Raw genomic sequence first — 14268 nt, forward strand, 5'->3', positions numbered from 1 at the left:
AGATTGGCAGAAATATGTATATTGTTAACGTAATATTTTTTTCAAGAAATATCGCCACAAAGTGGACCAAGTTTCGATTTTTTCGCTCTTGGAATTCTATAAATTAAGGTAATGAAATAAAACCAATATTTGTAACTAAATAGCTTCTCGCCGTTTTAACCATCTCTTCTTGTTCTTGGGTAATAAATATTGCCTATGTTACCCAAAGACAGAAGACTCACAACAGTTAAAAAAATGTGACAATTGGATAATCGTAACCATTAGTAAACCATTTGCAGACAGTATGATTCATGATTGAATCACAGAAAAGTATAAAAACGTTAATTTAAAAGACAAAATAGCGGAATGCCATATACGCTTCAATCGTAATTGGTTCTCAGTTGGATATCAATCGTATGTCGCTTAAGTAAAATATGCAGAACCGAGGCCCTGATGCTACTTTTTTTTATCAGGGGGAAAATCCTCATGGACCTCCCTCCACGTAGGGTCGGTGGAGGGGCTATGTAGTGCAGGACTTACCATCGACCAGGCAAGCTCTTGCGGTACAGAATTCTTGGCCTTCTTGGCACACACAGAAGTTGCAACGGTCCTCCAAGTAATATCTGTCACCCTCGGTACATTTACCAGACCTTCCTGAAACTGAAAAAAAAAAATTACTAACCTCCCCACTCAGAGACATTTTAATGGTTACTTAAGCCATTCCTTAGTGAAGGATTTGTATGACATTCCGTCACTAAGGATTGACTTAAGTAATCATTAAATGTCTCTGAGTGGGGAGGTAAGATTAACAAATTAATGTAAACATTTTTTATTGATATTATTTACGTCTATGAATGATCTATACCAATATTATAAAGAGGAAAACTTTGTTTGTTTGGTTGTAATGTATAGGCTCAAAAACTTCTGGACCGTTTTTAAAAATTCTTTCACCATTCGAAAGCTACATTATCCACGAGAAACATAGGCTATATTTTATCTCGGTGCGGGCAGTAGTTACCACGGAACGCGGGTAAAACCGTAGGAAAACGGATAGTTATATAAATACTAGCCGCTTAGCTCCTTGGTAAGAATAAATCTTCATAACATATGTTAGTAGGTTAGTCTTTAAGGTAAATCTTTGGGCTAATGCAGCCTGAAAATAAATGTTTTTGATTGATTCATTGACAACATACCTTTTCGTTCAAGGCAGGGGTATTCGGTGCATAGAATATCATTGTTCATACAAATGCACATATTGCAAGCGTCGGGGGCTGGTATAGACTCCCCGTGCTCGCATTCGGGCTCCGTCAAGTGTGTATAGCTACGACCTATAAAAACTTAGGTTATAACTTAACCAGTAATTTAATAAAAGAAACAATGACCAACATCAGCAATTTTCCTAATTTCATTAATAAAAATAAAATTAATGGCTTTTCCTGAGAAGAACTTCTTATAAACTAATATTAAATTTGATAAAAAATATATTTTATTATTAACCCTCTTAATTATAAAAATCTCTAACCACCCTCTAAGCATCATTTTAACTAATCACTACTTAAAGTTTTAAGTAGTGATTAAAGTCTTAAGTAGTGATTAAATGTTAGTTAAGACATGATTAAGCAACGTTTATTAGTAGAAATTTTCTTAAACAGCCCTTAAGTATTACTTATTATTTAATTCACGTTTATAAGTAAGGCTGATTCTATACCCTCTTTACTATAATATGTCCTGCGCAGCTGGCTGATCACCTTATATGAGAAGAGCCGCCGTGGCCTTGGAGGTATTATGAATATACCAAGTGGGTTTCCTATCTGTGCAAATTAAATAAACGTGTTTTCTTATACATACTTGGATGGTCGTGCCAGCAACGGATTTGTGTACATAATTCGATTCCTTTGTGACAGATGCAATGATTGCAATCCTTGTTACGCTTGCTACCATCAATGCAGGACTTTCTTTCTGACCGTAGCAGGAGATCTGAAAAACATATGACAAAAAACTTTGGAACAAGCAAAGGGTATAAAATATGAAATGGAGAACCAAATGACTAGCGGAGATGCCATAACGCAAAATTGGGTTTCGAGGAACGAGGAACTTAATAGCAAATTATTTTATTTATAATATATTTTTTTTCCACCAATCAATCAATAAATCTTTTTGATCTTCGAAGGAGCCTTGAATGCCTTGTTAGTTTTAATAAATGCTACATACATTGCTTGACCTACAAGAAGGCGCCTGATCTACCTTCCTTATGGCATCTCCGCTATCTTTGCTTCCTGCTATTTGATGAGTAATATTTGAGCTCAATGAAGTACTTATTAGAGTATTTAAACACGTACGATCATAAATCGAAGGGCATATATTTTGAGTGCATTTCCATCGTTTCGTAGAAGTGCATTGGCATTGGTTGCAGTAGTCTATATCGTACTTGAGTCCTACTGTGCAGACGGTGGGCAAAGAGTTTCGTAAAAGACCTGAAATATAAGTACAATGTTAAAATTTTGAAAACGCAAAAAGGTATGAAATAAATTACGTACATCGATCATAAGGTTAAGAGTAGCTTGGGGTGGTTCGTCAGTTTTCTGGAAGATATTAGTGGGTAAATGGTAATGCAGTATTAGTCAATATTTGTGGGTCCTCTTTAGAAATATATCGGGTAGTCAGAAACCAGAAAGTCTAACAATGTCGAGTCCAGGGGTATATATAGGTTTGCATCCAGACTGGAAGCTGGTCTCAATATATTTGGAATAGACCAGTGAGAGACAGTAAACTTACCTCTGGTACGGAAACAAGTATTGCGTGAACAAATTAATTTCAGCTCATAATTGCAATAGCAGTAATTACATTTATCCTTTCTAAATCTTACTCCTATTGTGCATTTTTCTTCCACGATGGAAGCTGAAATTAACAACAATACTTTTAAAGGTAAATTAAGTAAATCTTTTAATTGCTAGCCGTTATCCCGCGTTTTCACCCACGGCCCGTGGGAACTACAGCCCGTACCTGGGAAAAGCCTATGTTACTCGGGAATAGTGGTAATTTTTCAAATTTTCCGAAGCCTGTAACTCCTGTATGGCACAGATTGAGTTAATCTTTCGGATCCCTCAAATTGGAAGTTCAAATAGAAAAATAGTACGTCGTCTTTAAATTTCTTGAGGACAAAATATTTACTTTATATTATAAAGAATATGTATATTCAAAGTAAAATAATGATGCAAACTTACGTGTATACTGCGACTGAGTAGCTAAAAAAGATTTTATTAATAACAATTAATTATGTTAATTGTGAGACGTTAAGAAGCAAATCGTGGTGGCTTAGTGGGTAAAGAACCAACCTCTTGAGTAAGTGTGGGTTCGATTCCAGGTCAGGCAAGTACCAATGTAACTTTCTAACTATATCTTGGATACTTATGACTGTGTTTCGTAGTTCACGTTAAACTGTAGGTCCCGGTTGTCATTGAACTTCTTTGACAGTCGTTACGTCACAAGCCAGTAGGGGTACCAGGGCAGAGGAGGTCGGATAGGCAGTCGCTCCTTGTAAAACACTGTTACTCAGCTTCATCCCGTTAGACTGGAAGCCGACCCCAACATATTTGGGAAAAGGCTGAGGAGCTCGGCATGCATAGAGCGCTCACTCCGTTATAGGAAAGAAAGTAAGAACGGCAAAGGTATTTGGCACAAGCTGTTCGTGTGTTAATTTTATCAGCAAATAACTTCATAAACACACCCATACACCGATTAAGTATACCTACATTCTTTACTGTTCAACTTTTTATTTCTCTTTCTTTTTGACCGTCAAAATGTCAAAAAAGGAAATTTTCAGTTTGAGCTGCATATATGTATGTATGTTTGTGCGCAATTATCTGGCGTTTGGCTGAATCGATATTGAAGGGCTTTTCAGCATGTACTTGTCAGACTTGAGTTAAGGTTTTAGGTAGGTACAATTAATTAAAAAAACAGCAAAGAAGATGGTTAAAAAAACACTCAGAGTCGACAGAAACTTCGTATGTATCAGCTTTCACGGGATTCAATACAATGTGTGGATTAAAAAAAATATTTCCTATCATCTAAAAACCATGGGGTTCTCTTTTTATAACGTTTTTTCGATTAAAAATTTTGTTTAACGTTAGATACTGTTTTCTGTTCATTGGAAGTTGTGCATATGGTAAAAACTTAACACTCAGGAGTATGTCTGCTAAACCGGCTAAGTATTTTTTTTTAAATCAATTCAGAGAGACTGGATAGGTTTCAGAGCATTCTCTGAAACCATTTAATTGCTGTCGATACTGGGTTTTTTTTTATAAAAATTTAGCCATCTCCTTTACATCGATTTATAGTCAGTTTCTTCATCAAAAGTAAAAGCCAAAGTAATGTCATAAAGTAAAAGTAACGGTCAGATTCTTGTTTTCAAGGCACAGATTCTTTTTTTAGGCACACATTCTTTTTCTAACAGCAAAACTAATAGACAAAATCGTGGAAAACGAACTTGACCGTTACTTTTACTTTATGATATTACTTTGGCTTTTACTTTTGATGAAGAAACTGGCTGTAAGTATTTAGTATTTTAAAAATAACATTCGTACTTACATTTAGGATAGGGGCACTTGTGGTTCGTACAGACACGTTCTCTGTTTTTATCACAATAGCAGTAGTTACATGCGTCTTGCCGATATGTGTCGCCCAGTCTGCACTTATCCTCAAGTTCAGAGGAAGAACTGTCACTCGTACGTAACCTTCTGAAATCTACAGGAATTTCAGACAGATTATTATTGAATAGATTTCAGAAATGAGAGTAGTCATTCAACTGTTTATTTTCTATTCTAAATGCAAGAACTGATTTGTAAAACTTCCCCCAGCTTTTTTAAAGAGTAACTGCAAACTTTTAGTTGGTCGACAGTTCGGGGTCATTTTATCAGAATGGAAATGAATAGTAGTATACACATAACAATGATCAGTTATTTGGCCGGTATCAGACTAAAAACTTCTATTGAATTCAAGAATTTTTCAAGCCATCGGGCCAACTAAAACCGAAATATAAATAGATTTGGATGTGAAATGTTGACTAAACAGACTATGTTTAGTTCACATGCAAATCTATTAATATTTCGGTTTGATTCGTTATTCCATGTGTTGTTGTATGGTATATATAATAAGGTATGGTAAGTAGGTTTTAAAATTATGGAATACATGTTTTAGTACCATGGAGAACAAAATGACGACCGGAGGTGCCATATCGGAAAATCTTCTAAGAAAGTAGTGTGCCAAAATGCGGGTATGCAGGGGACGTGGAAATTTACTGTCTCTGTTCTTATACGCCTTTTTTGGAACCCTCCCCCCCCCTTGTAATACCAGAAATCTTTAACAGATATTTCCAAAAACCGAAACGCCTACTTAGTTTAGTCGCAGTTTAGTTTTAGTCATGCCCACCATATATTTGGCCTACAGGAAGTTCTCTGACCGATCCGCCTTCTGGCACCTTCGCTAATCTTTCCTTACTCCGTGGTTAGTACACTTACTTCCCATTTCTGGCGAACACTGATTATCCGAACAAACAAATCCCTTAGAGTAGCAAGTGCAAAATATCCTGCCGCAAGAAGGGTCCCTTTTAAACGATTTTCCAGGTGTGCATGATGTTTGCCCTAAGTCGTCTGAAATTATCATAAAAACGTGATTTTTAAAGTCGCATGTGCATCAACGAGCTATTACTGGTGCTGACAGAACTGAGTGTCGTGTATCGGCCTTATGCGCGTTGAGTGACATTCTTACAAACTTTAGCATGTAGCTTGAAAACTTTTACAAGAGAATATGTTTAAAACTAGCTTCCGCCAGCGGCTTCGCCCGCGTGGTGTGTTAATAAAAAGCCTATGTGCTAATCCAGTGTCTCACTTATCTACATACCAAATTTCAACCAAATCGGTCCAGCCGTTTTTTGGAAAGAATAACAAACATACATCCAAACATTGTCACAAACTTTCACATTTATAATATTAGTAGGATGTGGCTAAACGTGAGTTCCGCAAGTTGGCCTTTAAATTATGCAATGCTTATTTAAAGGACCTGTCCAAAAGTGTTAATAATAGTACTAGGTCTTGGCAAGATAAACAATGTTTACTATGACGACTATCCTTGTCCCTTCCGCGTGACATAGACGAATAGAATGTGGAATGTTCATAAATCATCAATGTAGATGTAATTTTAAATCCAACTGTATCGTATAAAAACTGGTAAATTAACTTGTGTGTAGTATTACTAACATCCACCATGTTAGCATCAGTCTTATCATTGAGGTTGAAAGGACAGGAGACCAAACGCCCTTGAAACACAGCAGAGATAAAGTTAGGAGTATCGAATGTTTTGACCAGTTGACAGCTCTCAGTTTTCATGGGAAAATTTCCGTTGTTTGTTCTGGCTCTTATATGGTGTTCTAATTCTCGCACATTTTTATTATGTTTACTTTGTTTGAAAAATTCGTTTTTTTAACATACATATATTGACCAGTATATTACAGACCAGTATTTAATTTAATGTGATTGGGTACGACACACTGTATAAAAAATGTTTTGAACTTTTGATAAATCAGTTGACAATGGCGTATCCTTACTATGACTCCCTACCTTATTAAAACTTTTAGATTATAATAGAATGTATCTCAAATTAAGATGTCTAAAAGACACTGGCGACGTATGCCTCTTAATTAATTTGCATATATTATATTATTATTATTCAATTTCTATCATTACTCGGGTCGGATAGCTAGTTGAGGCAAGCCCCATCGTTTTTATTATTCTTCACGTAAATACCTTTCCAATATATCATACGTTACTGTTAGAGCGGGTATCAAACCCCATGCAACTTGCCCATTGTCCTTTACTTACCTTCAAAAGATATACACTCAATTTTGTCAGTACAGTTATAACCGTTAGGCTCGCAAATACACCGAGTACATGGACCCACTCTAAATACTTTTCCGAAAATGCAGTTTCCAGTTTCTTTGATATCTGAAAGAAGCATATTACTGTGACTTTTACGGTATCTAATTGTTTCGAGTTTCATAAAAAAAAAAACAGAAAAGTGCCAGTCGAACTAATCCACTGAGACGATAATGATAGGATCATTGTAAATATGTTGCATTCATCTGGTAGATGCAGCAATTTGAATGAATGTCACATAGCCCTTGGAACAGAGTGAACATAAAGTCAGTCAGGTGATTCAAATCTAGTTAATTTCTTCCAACTGCTGCGCTATTTATCACCAAAACGAATATGACGTCCAACAGTTAGCACAGCTGGCACCGTGTTGACATTTTTAACGATTAAATTAATTCACTATAGTCATTCAATGTAGGCGCAAGTCGGGTAATCAAATAGCAGTTTCAATCAGATGACAGCGACAAATACCATCAGAATTCGAATTTGTTAGGAAAGCCCTTTTATTAAATACTAGCTTCCGCCAGCGGCTTCGCCCGCGTGGAGTGTTGATAAAAAGTAGCCTATGTGTTAATCCTGGTTACCACCTATCTATGTACATACCAAATTTCAATCAAATCGGTCCAGCCGTTTTTGCGTGATTGAATAACAAACACACATCCATACATTCTCACAAACTTTCACATTTATAATATAAGTAGGATCTTTCTTAAAATTTATCGGATTTAGAATTTTCGTATTCATTGTTTTAATTATTTAAAAAAAATCTTACCCTTTATTTCCTTAGGACTGTCACCCTTACAATCGGTTGTTTTGCAATACCAGTTTTCTTCATAACAGTAGCATTGGTTACATTTCCGTATACTCATGCTTCCCGGTTTACATTTTTCGCCATATAGCTCTGCGGACACTGAAAATAATTAATACGCATGCAATAAAGTGTGTGCTAAGTATGAATATGCATGAGCAAGAATATATCTAAAAAGAAGAATTGTATGCACCCTTTTGCACAATATACAATACCTATATTTTTTCTTCAATCTCCAGGTAACTTTTATCTCGAGAATGTTTGAAGTTCAACAGCTTTTATGTAGAAAAAATGTGAAGCCGCTATATTTATTCCGCAGATAGAAGTTATCTGACGATTTAAAAATCAGCCGAAAAATACCGAAAAAACCAGCCAAGTGCGAGTAGGAATCGCGCACGAAGTTTTTCGTACCATTAAGAAAATGAGCAAAAAAATCGCGTTTGTTCTATGGGAGCCCCCCAAAATATTTATTTAATTCTAGTTTTAGTGTCTGTTGTTATAGCGGCAGCAGAAATACATCATTTGTGAGATATAGCCTGGTGACAGACGGGCGGACGGACATCCATCATCCTCCGAGCCTTTTCCCAATCATGTTGGGGTCGGCTGCCAGTCTAACCGGATTCAGCTGAGTACCAGTGCTTTACAAGAAGCGACTGCCTATCTGACCTCCTCAACCCAGTAACCCGGGCAACCCGATACCCCTTGGTTAGACTGGTGTCAGACTTACTGGCTTCTGACTACCCGTAACGACTGCCAAGGATGTTCAATGACAGCCGGGACCTACAGTTTAACGTGCCATCCGAAACACAGCCAATGGTGTCTAAGATATACTTAGAAAGTACATACAAACTTAGACGGACAGAGGAACGAAAACAATAGGGTCCCGTTTTACCCTTAGAGTACGGAACCCTAAAAATACCTAATCGTTGTTAAGTGAGTACTTTCATTTATCTTCATACTGATTTATGAGCAAATAATCAATTCGGTCGATACAGTTAGTTCAGTCCCTATATGTTATGGATTTATAAAAATAGTCTTACAGTGAAATGTAACATTAAAATCATCATTCATGTCTAGAAAAAAGAGTTTAATGTAGGATCCCTCCGTTGTGACATACTGTCCATACTCTTCATATAACTCTGTGGGGTGTGTAGTCGGCAATTGATAATCATACTGTCCATGCTCTTTATATAATTCTGTGGGGTGTGTAGTCGGCAATTGATAATCATACTGTCCATACTCTTCATATAATTCTGTGGGGTGTGTAGTCGGCGTATAATCCGGTTTAGATTGTATGATATCACAAGTTATTAAACAACGCCACCTCCTGTCAGCATAACACAAGCAATCAGTGCATCTATCCAACTTGGTTCTTTGTCCTTCTATGCAAAGTTCTAAATATAACACTGAAAGTAACAAAATAAAGTCCATTAAGTTATGTTTTCATTTAATCACACTAAAGCATCTATTTATTTATTTTATATTTGGATCACCAAATACAGTTCAATAAAGTAATATAGGTTTATTCAGTTAAAAAGATCACACCATTCATATTGAATAAGCTCTAAAATGATTGTTATAGACACTTACAAACTAAAAGGGAACATACAAATTGAGAATTATAATGTTTACTAGCTTCCGCTCGCGGCTTCGCCCGCGTGGTATGTTGATAAAAAGTAGCCTATGTGTTAATCCAGGACATCACCTATCTCTATACCTCAAACAAATCGGTGCAGCTACTTTTGCGCGAAAGAATAACAAACATACATCCATACATTCTCACAAACTTTCACATTTATAATAAAAAAAAACAATATTATATATAATATATATAAGTAGGATTGCATTAAAAATAAAACTTGAGAAATAAGTTAAAAAATAAATAAATCTACTAACTGATGAGGTCTGCCAAATTTATTTTATATATACAATATAAAATTCATTATAACATAATTTTATTCACATTACAGTAGAGCGCCGATTATCCGAATTAATTGGGATCAGGGCCCATTCGGATAATTGGATGCAGACTAGTAATGAAGAGAAACGAACCGTCACATACAGAATAAGCCTCATAAATGTAAACAAACAAGATTCTTCTATAACGCTCACTTGAATCTCTTAATCAGAGTAGGTTGCAACCCCACCAGGCCTTAACAAAAATACAAAATAAAGAAAATAGCAGCAGCAGAGCTCCAAGAAATGTTCCAAGATCTGAGCAGGGCAAGCCAAGAGGTTGGACTTCAAATAAACATGAGCAAGACACATACAATGACCAACAGCACGAAACGTAGGGTCGAGGTAGATGGGCAAGCTCTAAAAATAAAAAATAAAAAAAGATCCCGACGAATTGAGAACCTCCTCCTTTCTGGGCAGTCGGTTAAAAATAAGCTTACTAACATAGATCTTAAGTATTATGTATTACTAACAAAATATGGACAAAATAAGTCTGAAATAAAGAAAATGAATTGAATAATAAGGCTTGTACGTACTGGTTTCCTTATCCGATACTTCTGGGAATTTATGAACATCATGCAGTTCTGAACACCATCTTCCACTGCATAACCAGTAATTGGATACGCATTTGCACAGTTTACATGGATGATCATAATTTAAATCGAACCCCGTACACATTTTAGTTCGTCTCAAGGAATCTGAAAATGTTTAAAAATTCAGTTTTTACATGCTTTTCACTTAACGCATTTTTATGTATATTATAAATAATAATAATACTTAACCTGTTGCCCTCTTGTTGCGAATCTTTTGCCCGCTTGTTGCGAACCAGTTGCCCTCTTGTTGCGATTTAGCAGCTGATTCCCGGGGGCCCCGTAAGTAAGCTGGCAATTCTTCACCTGTCATTTTTACGTGTATTTATTACATTGTTATCGGCAGGTGCCATAGTTCCCGTAGTTTCCCCATTCCTAGTCCATTAGCATCCCATCACCACAGCCCAAGTCGTTTTCATCCATAGTTAGCAATAGTTTAGCACAGAACCGGGGATTGTCCTTGGGTACATTTCTATAGTGTATACAGGGATAATCGCTGGTTTTGTGTCACCATTTCATTAAAGTTGTCTCATAAGAGCTTCAGCGTTTTGGCTTCGGCCCACGTTCGCCTTTCAAAAAATTAGGGACTCTGTAGTCCCGTGGTCTGGTCGAGACATACAAAATAATATAGGCATGATGACAAATTTTTAAATTCCTTTGTATGATGTAGGTATACGTCTATTTTATATACGGAAAATTGTAAATTTTAAGAAAATGCGAAGTTTTTTTGTCAAATAATTGCATTTTTCTCCGTCCACTTTGAATCCGGCGCGAAAACGCTTGTCGGTGTCATGCATCGTTAACAAGACGCAAGTAAGCAACGCTCGTTCAAGTTCAATAATTAAGTTATTTTGTGTTATTAAATATGAATTCGAAAGTGTATAAGTGGTGTGGGGTCCCCCAGTGTAAGAACACATATAATCCTACTTATATTATAAATGTGAAAGTTTGTGAGAATGTATGGATGTATGTTTGTTATTCAATCACGCAAGAACGGCTGGACCGATTTGATTGAAATTTGCTATGTAGATAGGTGATATCCTGGATTAACACATAGGCTACTTTTTATCAACACACCACGCGAGCGAAGCCGCTGGCGGAAGCTAGTATATAATATACTAGCTGTTGCCCGCAACTTCGTCTGCGTGGGCAAGTTTCATACAAACTTTCATCCCCTCTTTTATCCCCTTGGGGGTAGAATTGATCAAAATCCTTTCTTAGCGGATGCCTACGTCATAACATCTACCTGCATGCCAAATTTCAGCCCGGTCCGTTCAGTGGTTTCAGCTGTGCGTTGATAGATCACTATGTCAGTCAGTCAGTCACCTTTGAGTTTTATATATTTAGATAATGTCGGGACACCGTTTCACACACGGTCGGTTAGCCCCATGGTAAGTTATTAACTAACTGGTGTTATGGGTGCTAACACAACTGATAAACTACATACAGCTACACATATACATATTTATAAATACATATTGTAACACCCAGACCACGGCCAACAAGCATGCTCATCACACAAATGTCGACCGAACCGGGAATCGCAGTCCCTGGGACCATTGCGCCCGGTTATTTGTGTATTCCACATCACAAAAGGGAAATTATAAGTGTAGCCACAAAATTATTTATTGAACACATGATTAAACTTCTAATTTTATAACTAAGCAACGGGAAAATGACATAGCCTCTACTAAACTAATTCGTCTTTTTTACAACGCCAACTAAATATTCTATAGAAAGCTTCAAGTAAAGATCATCAATTATTCTGACTTGTCCTTCTTATTTATACATTGTCATCTAATTTACTAACTCGGCATCATTTTTAGTATATTGCCATTTATAACCTTCAATTAAAAAACATTGTATTAAAAATTGAAGTTAGTGACGAAAACGAATCGCTGCAAAACCGACTCCACGTAGTCTTGTCTGCCCTACCCCTAGAGTGCAATTTATAAATACCGCGCGTAGGCGCGGAGGGGCGAGGCGGCTTGCGAGCTGAGGCGCAGGTAGTTTCAACGCTCGCCGTCGCGGCTGAGGCTGGCCGGCTCTCGGCCAGCAAGCCGAAGCTGCGGTGGTGAGCGTGAAAACCATCTGCGACGATAAGCTCGCATGGGACCGCCGGAGCCCAGCAGCGCCGGAGCCGTGACAGAAGCCATGCTTGCTGCATGTTGCTTGCTTACATTTTAAACGTACTGAGTTAAAAAATTAGAAGCTTATTAAATATATTTTATGATGTCATTTAATAGTATTTTAGAAGTTTACTGTTAGAATGCATGCTACAAATTTAGATGCTAAAAAATAACCATCATGCTGAGTTGTATTTAGAGTGGTTTACTAAGAAGATAACGAGTGGCTAAGATAGTATTACTTAGATGCTCGTTAATTGTGGCTGACTTAGTAATTTAGAAGGCAACATACATTTTTGGGGGCGAATAATGATATTAAAAAGAAGCCTGTTTAATTAGCACCCATTAAAAAATACGAAAACAGTGGCAAGGCGAGATTCAAAACCAATATTGCCTAGTATTTTTTACCCACACCATTATTTTTGTGAAGATCACTTTGATGTAAGTTTTTACATAGTTTTCTAGATTCTAGTATAGTAGGTATATAAAACTCGTATTTGGTAATGTGACATTTGTGCGAGTGGTTAATGCGTCGACCAAAAGGTGACGTCACGCGCTCTGATTGGTGTTCAAGATATCATGGCGGATTGCCTTATTTGGTAGTTTTATTTTATAAAATTAATATTGATCACATTATTAAAAAAAAAAGGAAACAATGCGAGTTTTATATTCCAAGCTTCAAGTTTAATTTAATAAATATAATATTTTAATGATTTTTAATTACTGTCATCATGCCTATTGTATTTTTACTGTTGTAATAATAATTATTGTTTTGTTCCGTCTGACGCAGATCAAAAGGCTGCATTCAAAGCAAACTGACTGTCAGCTGGCGAACGTCAGCATCTTCAAATATTTCGCATAACGTATCGTCGGTTAAATGTGAACGAAATAGTGAATTCAGTCAGTTTGGTTTGATGATTTTGTTCTGAATTTTTTGCTGTCTTCTATGTATTATCATGTCAATGCTTAATTCTACTTAATCAATACAGGTGGTAATGCAGAAAAAGGAATAACTAGCTTTTGCCCGCGACTTCGTTCGCGTGGAATAGTGACTTCCGGCAGATTTTTGGTTTGACCAATAGATGGCGCTATATGTCCGGAATATTTTTTTGTAATAAAAACTATCCTATGTCCTTTCTCAAGTTCTAAAATACGTCTGTACCAAATTTCACACAAATCGGTTCAGTACTTTAGGCGTGAAGAAAAGACAGACAGACAGAAAGACAGACAGAGTTACTTTCACATTTATAATATTAGTTAGGATTAGGATTTTACATTATATATTTTTTTTAATTTCCGAGTAGGTTAAGCAGAACTCGTAGGCTATCTACGTCCTTGTAAGAATACTCGAAAACTCCAGTTCTTGTAGGAAAATGATTCGGTAGTGAAAGCCCGCTCCTTTTTTGTAATACCGGAAATTGTTACTAGATGTCTCCAAGAACCCAAACACCCCGTTAGTGTACTCGCAGTTTAATTTTAGTCATGCCCACTGTATATTTGGCCTACAGGAAGTTCTTTGACCGTCTTCTGGCATCTTCGCTCATTTTTCCTTACCTACTCCGTGATTAGTACACTTACTTCCAGAATGCGGACACGGTAAATCCGAACAAAGAAAATGTGATTTGGAATAGCAAACGCAGAAATTGCAAGGGCCCTTTGTAAATCTTCTTCCACGCATTGGGCATGGTGTTTCCCCTTCGGGGTTGACTGAAATTATTAAAAAAACATGATTTTTTAAAGTGGCATTTGCATCGACGAGCTTTTACCGGTTAGTGAAGTGCTTATGCGTCGGTATATCGGGTTTATGCGTGTGTGAGTGACATTGTTACAAGAGAATATATTTAAACTGTGGCTAAATGTGAATACCGCAAGTTGGCCTTAAA

The 14268-nt window shown here is 36.7% G+C and overlaps 1 protein-coding gene across 2 annotated transcripts in view; it reads right to left on the reverse strand.

Moving 5' to 3' along the window:
• The window catches only part of LOC110374141 (kielin/chordin-like protein), a 50635-nt gene that overhangs the window by 6489 nt on the left and 29878 nt on the right, over positions 1-14268 (reverse strand). For both annotated transcript variants that reach the window (XM_064039539.1, XM_064039540.1), the window contains exons 17-30: positions 13964-14092; positions 10452-10565; positions 10206-10367; positions 8754-9119; positions 7678-7815; positions 6855-6977; positions 5496-5627; positions 4567-4722; positions 3204-3224; positions 2755-2877; positions 2319-2453; positions 1828-1956; positions 1173-1307; positions 520-639 (exon numbers count right to left, since the gene is read on the reverse strand). In XM_064039539.1, coding sequence (XP_063895609.1) covers positions 520-639; positions 1173-1307; positions 1828-1956; positions 2319-2453; positions 2755-2877; positions 3204-3224; positions 4567-4722; positions 5496-5627; positions 6855-6977; positions 7678-7815; positions 8754-9119; positions 10206-10367; positions 10452-10565; positions 13964-14092 — 1983 coding nt within the window. The remainder of the gene's footprint in view (positions 1-519; positions 640-1172; positions 1308-1827; positions 1957-2318; positions 2454-2754; positions 2878-3203; positions 3225-4566; positions 4723-5495; positions 5628-6854; positions 6978-7677; positions 7816-8753; positions 9120-10205; positions 10368-10451; positions 10566-13963; positions 14093-14268) is intronic.

Source organism: Helicoverpa armigera, chromosome 19, assembly GCF_030705265.1.
Source record: "Helicoverpa armigera isolate CAAS_96S chromosome 19, ASM3070526v1, whole genome shotgun sequence".
In the NCBI taxonomy this organism is placed as follows: domain Eukaryota; kingdom Metazoa; phylum Arthropoda; class Insecta; order Lepidoptera; family Noctuidae; genus Helicoverpa; species Helicoverpa armigera.